This window comes from Bos mutus, chromosome 23 (assembly GCF_027580195.1).
Source record: "Bos mutus isolate GX-2022 chromosome 23, NWIPB_WYAK_1.1, whole genome shotgun sequence".
Lineage (NCBI taxonomy): Eukaryota > Metazoa > Chordata > Mammalia > Artiodactyla > Bovidae > Bos > Bos mutus.
This window is the reverse complement of record NC_091639.1, coordinates 21,846,167-21,852,225: the sequence shown is the minus strand read 5'-3', so window position 1 is coordinate 21,852,225 and position 6,059 is coordinate 21,846,167. Positions and strand designations below refer to the sequence as shown.

The following is a 6,059-nucleotide window of genomic DNA, read 5'->3' as shown; positions in this document are numbered from 1 at the left end:
AACATAAATCTTTTAAGATAATATCTACATAACACTGACAATTTTGCACATGAGTGTTTAGAAGCTGGTTTGCAATTGATTGTCTTCCAGCAGCAACAGAAGCACACATCTCTGTGGTTCTTCTCTCTCCAGGGACCTGTCTCTCTAATATAATGATGGGAAGTTGCCTGGGAAGAACGCCAGAGGTACGTGCAGAGTAAGCAAGCTATCTGTTTGAAGAGACTTCAGCCATGAGATTACAGCAAAAAGGGAGCCAACAAACTGCACACATGCGGTTTCTCCACTGCTTGTCCTAGATCTGTGATCATTAATGAACTTCTCATCAAAATCCCCGAGAATCTCCACAGCTCGATTGTCATTCTTTCTGGAAAGTAGTACTTTGCTGTTTAGGTGGGGGAAGAAAAAGAAAATCCATTTTAAAACTTGAAGAAATCCAGAGCTACTTGCCTTTAGCAGCGAACAAAAGCAGTTTTTCATGTATAAACTGACATTGATTCTTAATTATGGAATACTTCCTAGCTTCGTCTCTTTGCAGATATAAATCCCTTTATCCTCATCTTGATTAAGAACAGAAATGTGAAAGGGAGCGAGACCAGTTTCAGTGTGATGTCTGCCTGGAAATTGTTGGTTTTTCTTGTAACATAAATACACAAGGAAATATTATAACATTGTAGAGTTACATCAAGCAAAGTGAGGCCACTCACATGCTGTCTTTTCCCCAGGAGATGTTTGGTCTTTCAAAAGCACAGTTGTTTTACACTTTACTGAATAATAGAGGAAATTTAACCAGGTAAGGTCAATGTCAATTTTGGTGCATCATAACACTCAGGGTTTTAATTTAACCACCAAAATGCGTGGACAGATAGAAAAATGCTAACCAATGTGACCACCAAGATCAGTTTCTTTCTTTTGCTATAATTCTGGAAATAATTATCATCCTCTATGCAAAATACATGAGAGTTTTGTCTTGGCCAAAATTTAAAATGCAACTGATTATTACTATGGATGCCAAAGAAAATAAGCCACTTATTCTCTGGACTGTGTAATACTTGCCTGAGAGGTGCTATAAAGGTGAAGGATTTTTAGAAGTAAGTTTAATTTTCTTGATAGGATACTTAAGGGGAGATCAGTAATTGTCATTGGATGATTTTGTTGTTTATTCATTTGTTTTTAAGCAAATTGTTTAGATTAGATCTCCAAGATAAAAGACTGCACCTGTTTTGAAGACCTCAAAATTGACCCTTCAGAAGTACAAATTTTCATACCTGTGTTTCTTAATCTTTGCAACTTAATAGTGTAAAGACACTGATAAATTCGACATAACTTACTATAGAGAAGGTCACTGGATTGCATTACAGGCTAAATTCATGTACTCTTGTAATAAAACTACACTAAAGCATGTGAACTATTCATATCATATAGGGTAGAGCTTGCTTTTGGGGATTGTAAATAGAATTTCCTGGAGAGCATATTCATAAAATAGCAGGCCTGTGACTCAAATGGGGAGATTTCAGAAGTTTTCCTCCACACTTATTAGATCAGTAATTATTTGCTTCACAGAAAAATGATGAATATTAATTATAATTATCTCTAACCCTTCATTTTTGAAAATTCTAACAATTCCTATTTTGTTCCATGTTTTGAATTCTACATGCCTTCTTTCTCAGACTCTTGCTCACTCAATGTATTTGTCAATATTTTTCTTTTATATCTATCATCTACATGTATGTGTATGTGTAACAGTCACCTTACTTTCCATTTCTTTGGTTTCTCACACTATGCACGTTGACGTGTATTTTGTCTTCAGAGAAATTGGGATACTTCTAACATCTGTTCTGGGTTATTCTCTAAAGTCTATTCTATGTTTATATATTTCCTTGCAATGCATTTGGTGTTTTCAGACTCTGTGTGTCTCTTTGTAACAAGACAACCTATTACACTATTTTGCATACTTTTTCTCTGTCATTTCTCTATGTTAAAAAATCAGTGTCAAAGTGCTCATTTTACTTAGTTTGTTATATTTTTATGATTATGATCTGACTTTCTTTCCCACAGGAACAAAATAAGAATGACCAAGAATGGTGACTCACAATTAAGCAATGAAAGGAACAAATGCTAGCACTCTGGCAGGTTTCATCCTACTGGGCTTTTCTGACCAGCCCCACCTGGAGATGGTTCTCCTTCTTGTCGTCTCTATCATATACATTCTGACACTGATGGGGAACACAGCGATCATACTGGTCTCATACTTTAACTCCAAACTCCACACACCCATGTATTTCTTCCTCTCCAATCTCTCCTTCCTGGACCTCTGTTTCACCACCAGTGTTGTCCCACAAATGCTTTGGAATCTCAAGGGGCCTGACAAGACCATTAGCTACACTGGCTGTGTGATCCAGCTGTATGTTGCTTTGGGGCTGGGCTCCACGGAGTGTGTCCTGCTGACTATTATGGCCTATGACCGCTTCAATGCCATCTGTCGACCCCTCCACTATGGAGTGATCATGCACCCAAAGCTCCTCCAGCAACTAGCAGCTCTGGCCTGGATCAGTGGCTTTGTGGAGTCCATGGTTCAGACCATCCTTGTTTTCCAGTTGCCTCTCTGCAGCCATCACATGGTGGATGACCTCATGTGGGAGGAGCCTGCCCTGATTAAGATTGCCTGTGTGAACACAACTTTCCTGGAAAATGAGCTCTCCATAGCTCTTTTTCTGTATGTGGTGATACCTCTGGGGCTTATTCTGGCCTCCTATGGCTGCATTGTTAGGAGTGTGCTGAAGATAAAATCCACTGAAGGCAGGAGGAAAGCATTTGGGACTTGTGGGTCCCACCTAATTGTTGTGGTTTTGTTTTTTGGGACAATAATTTCTGTCTACATCCAACCCAAGAACAAATACACACAAAATTACAGCAAATTCCTCTCCCTCTTCTACACTGTAGTGACACCCTCACTTAATCCTTTGATCTACACCTTGAGAAATAAAGAAGTTAAGTGGGCACTAAGAAGGTTAGTGGGAAGAGATTCAAGCTAAGGAGAAACCTGAGCCATCCTCATACAGTCCTTCAGATACTGGGAACTTTTAACATCATCTATTTCTGGTTTTTCCTTTCACTTATGAGGATCACAGCTAAATTTCCTGAATAAAATGGTGTGAAATTTTCTTTCAATGACATCTTGAAGTTACCAATTCTAAATTCTTCTTATTCTCTTCTCAGAAATGTTGTGTCTCTATTTTGTAAAGATTCTATGAATAAATAAATATTTATATTATGTGCACATGTATTGTATTATGCTTTCATAAGTCTGGAGTTAGTGCTTTAGTGATTAACTAGTGACAGATACTCATTAATGATAATGATACTGCTATGACAGATCTGTTTTCTCATCACAGAAGAAATCTTCTGCCTCATCGTGGTAGAGCTCACATCATAGCTGCAGATATGGGGGTTTACCTGAGACCTTACTTTCACTCTCCAGGTCTCACACTGAATAGTTCCTAGGCCATATGTGTTCTGTGCACAGTTTATATGAAAATGAAAAGGTTCACTGAAAGAGCCACAATTACCTAAAGTTTTTCTTATTTGGAGGATTGTTGATTCCAGTTCATTCACTAGAGGAATCTGGGATTAAGTACACCTGGGATTTTTCAGATCTCCTCTACCCACAGGGAAAGCTTCCAAGGGCTATGAGCCATGAGATGAGTATTTCTCTTTCATGCATGTCTTGTCAGCACAAAATACCTCTCAATCTCTTTTGATCAATTTTTAGCTTTATATCTGGAATCTAAGTAAATATGCAAATAGAGCTTTAAGTGTTGTCATTAAATGTGAATATTTAATTTGACAAAGTAAAGAGATATCTTTACAAAATATGTCTTTTGTCTCTGATATGTTATTCACTTTTATAGATAATATAATTTTATAGAATTTGCAAAACTGTTTTTCCTCATATTGAATATAACATTTTTATCTGTTCCAATAACATTTTTTTAAATATTGACATTTTTCCATATATTCACAGTGGTTATTTATTTATAAAATATTATCAAGATCCTTCAGTCAGTTCAGTTCAGCTCAGTTGCTCAGTCGTGTCCGACTCCTTGCAACTCCATGGACTGCAGCATGCCAGTCCTGTCCATCACCAACTCCCAGAATTTACTCAAACTCATGTCCATTGAGTCAGTGATGCCATCCAGCCATCTCATCCTCTGTCATCCCCTTCTCCTCCCACATTCAATCTTTCCCTGCATCAGGGTCGTCACAGAACTGAGTCAGTTCTTCACATCAGGAGGCCAAATGATTGGAGTTTTAGCTTCAACATCAGTCCTTCCAATGAATATTCAGGGTTGATCTCCTTTAGGATGGACTGGTTGGATCTCCTTGCAGTCAAAGGGAATCTCAGAAGTCTTCTCCAACACCACAGTTCAAAAGCATCAATTCTTCTGTGCTCAGCTTTCTTTATAGTCCAACTCTCACATCCATAAATGACGACTGGAAAAACAATAGCTTGACTAGATGGACCTTTCTTGGTAAAGTAATGTCTCTGCTTTTTAACACACTCTCTAGGTTTGTCATAGCTTTTCTTCTAAGAAGCAAGTGTCTGTTAATGTCATGGCTGAAGTCACCATCTGCAGTGATTTTGGAGCCCAGAAACATAAAGTCTGTCACTGTTTCCCTTGTTTCCCCATCTATTTGCCATGACATGATGGGACCAGATGCCATGATCTTTGTTTTCTAAATGTTGGGCTTTAAGCCAATTTTTTCACTCTCTCTCTTTCACTTTCATCAAGAGGCTCTTTAGTTTTTTTTCACTTTCTGCTGTAAGGGTGGTGTCATCTGCATATCTGAGGTTATTGATATTTCTCCTGGCAATCTTGATTCCAGCTTGTCCTTCCTCCAGCCCAGCATTTCTCATGATGTTCTCTGCATATAAGTTAAATAAGCAGGGTGACAATATACAGCCTTGACGTACTCCTTTTCCTATTTGGAACCAGTCTGTTGTTCCATGTCCAGTTGTAATTGTTGCTTCTTGACCTGCATACAGGTTTTCAAGAGGCAGGTCAGGTGGTCTGGTATTCCCATCTCTTTCAGAATTTCCCACAGTTTATTGTGATCCACACAGTCAAAGGCTTTGGCATAGTCAATAAAGCAGGAATAGATGTTTTTCTGGAACTCTCTTGGTTTTTTGATGGTCCAGAGGATGTTGGCAATTTGATCTCTTGTTCCTCTGCCTTTTCTAAAACCAGCTTGAACATCTGGAAGTTCATGGTTCACGTACTGCTGAAGCCTGGCTTGGAGAATTTTGAACATTACTTTACTAGCGTGTGAGATGAGTGCAATTGTGCGGTAGTTTGAGCATTCTTTGCATTGCCTTTCTTTGGGATTGGAATGAAAACTGACCTTTTCCAGTCCTGTGGCCACTGCTGAGTTTTCCAAATTTGCTGGCATATTGCGTGCAGCACTTTCACAGCATCATCTTCCAGGATTTGAAATAGCTCAACTGGAATTCCATCACCTCCACTAGCTTTGTTCATAATGATGCTTCCTAAGGCCCACTTGACTTCACTTTCCAGGATGTCTGGCTCTAGGTGAGTGGTCACACCATCGAGTCATGAAGATCCTTTTTGTACAGTTCTCCTGTGTATTCTTGCCACCTGTTCTTAATATCTTCTGCTTCTTTTAGGTCCCTACCATTTCTGTCATTTATTGAGCCCATCTTTGCATGAAATGTTCCCTTGGTATCTCTAATTTTCTTGAAGAGATCTCTAGTCTTTTCCATTCTATTGTTTTCATCTATTTCTTTGCATTGATTGCTGAGGAAGGCTTTCCTAACTCTCCTTGCTATTCTTTGGAACTCTGCATTCAAATGAGTATATTTTCCTTTTCTCCTTTGCCTTTCGCTTCTCTTCATCAGGATCATCTAGATTCTTACTGGATTTAATTCTAGAGCCTTGTTAGGCATACTTGCAACATGTGATTCTTTTATAAGTGTGGCTTTTGAGTATATTTAATAGAAGCTAATGCTAATGAATCATTTAACAAAGATCAGAAACTCTAGC

General features: G+C 38.5%; 1 protein-coding gene across 1 annotated transcript; it reads left to right on the top strand.

Moving 5' to 3' along the window:
• The first annotated feature begins 2,099 nt into the window (after window positions 1-2,099).
• LOC102287066 (olfactory receptor 2G6) lies at window positions 2,100-3,032 on the top strand. Its single transcript, XM_014480184.2, has one exon. The coding sequence runs from the start codon at window positions 2,100-2,102 to the stop codon at window positions 3,030-3,032; it is 933 nt and encodes a 310-aa protein (XP_014335670.2).
• Window positions 3,033-6,059: the final 3,027 nt, after the last annotated feature.

Excerpts from the sequence above, each read along its gene's own strand:
- LOC102287066 (XM_014480184.2), top strand. The coding sequence starts at position 2,100 with ATGAAAGGAACAAATGCTAGCACTCTGGCAGGTTTCATCCTACTGGGC.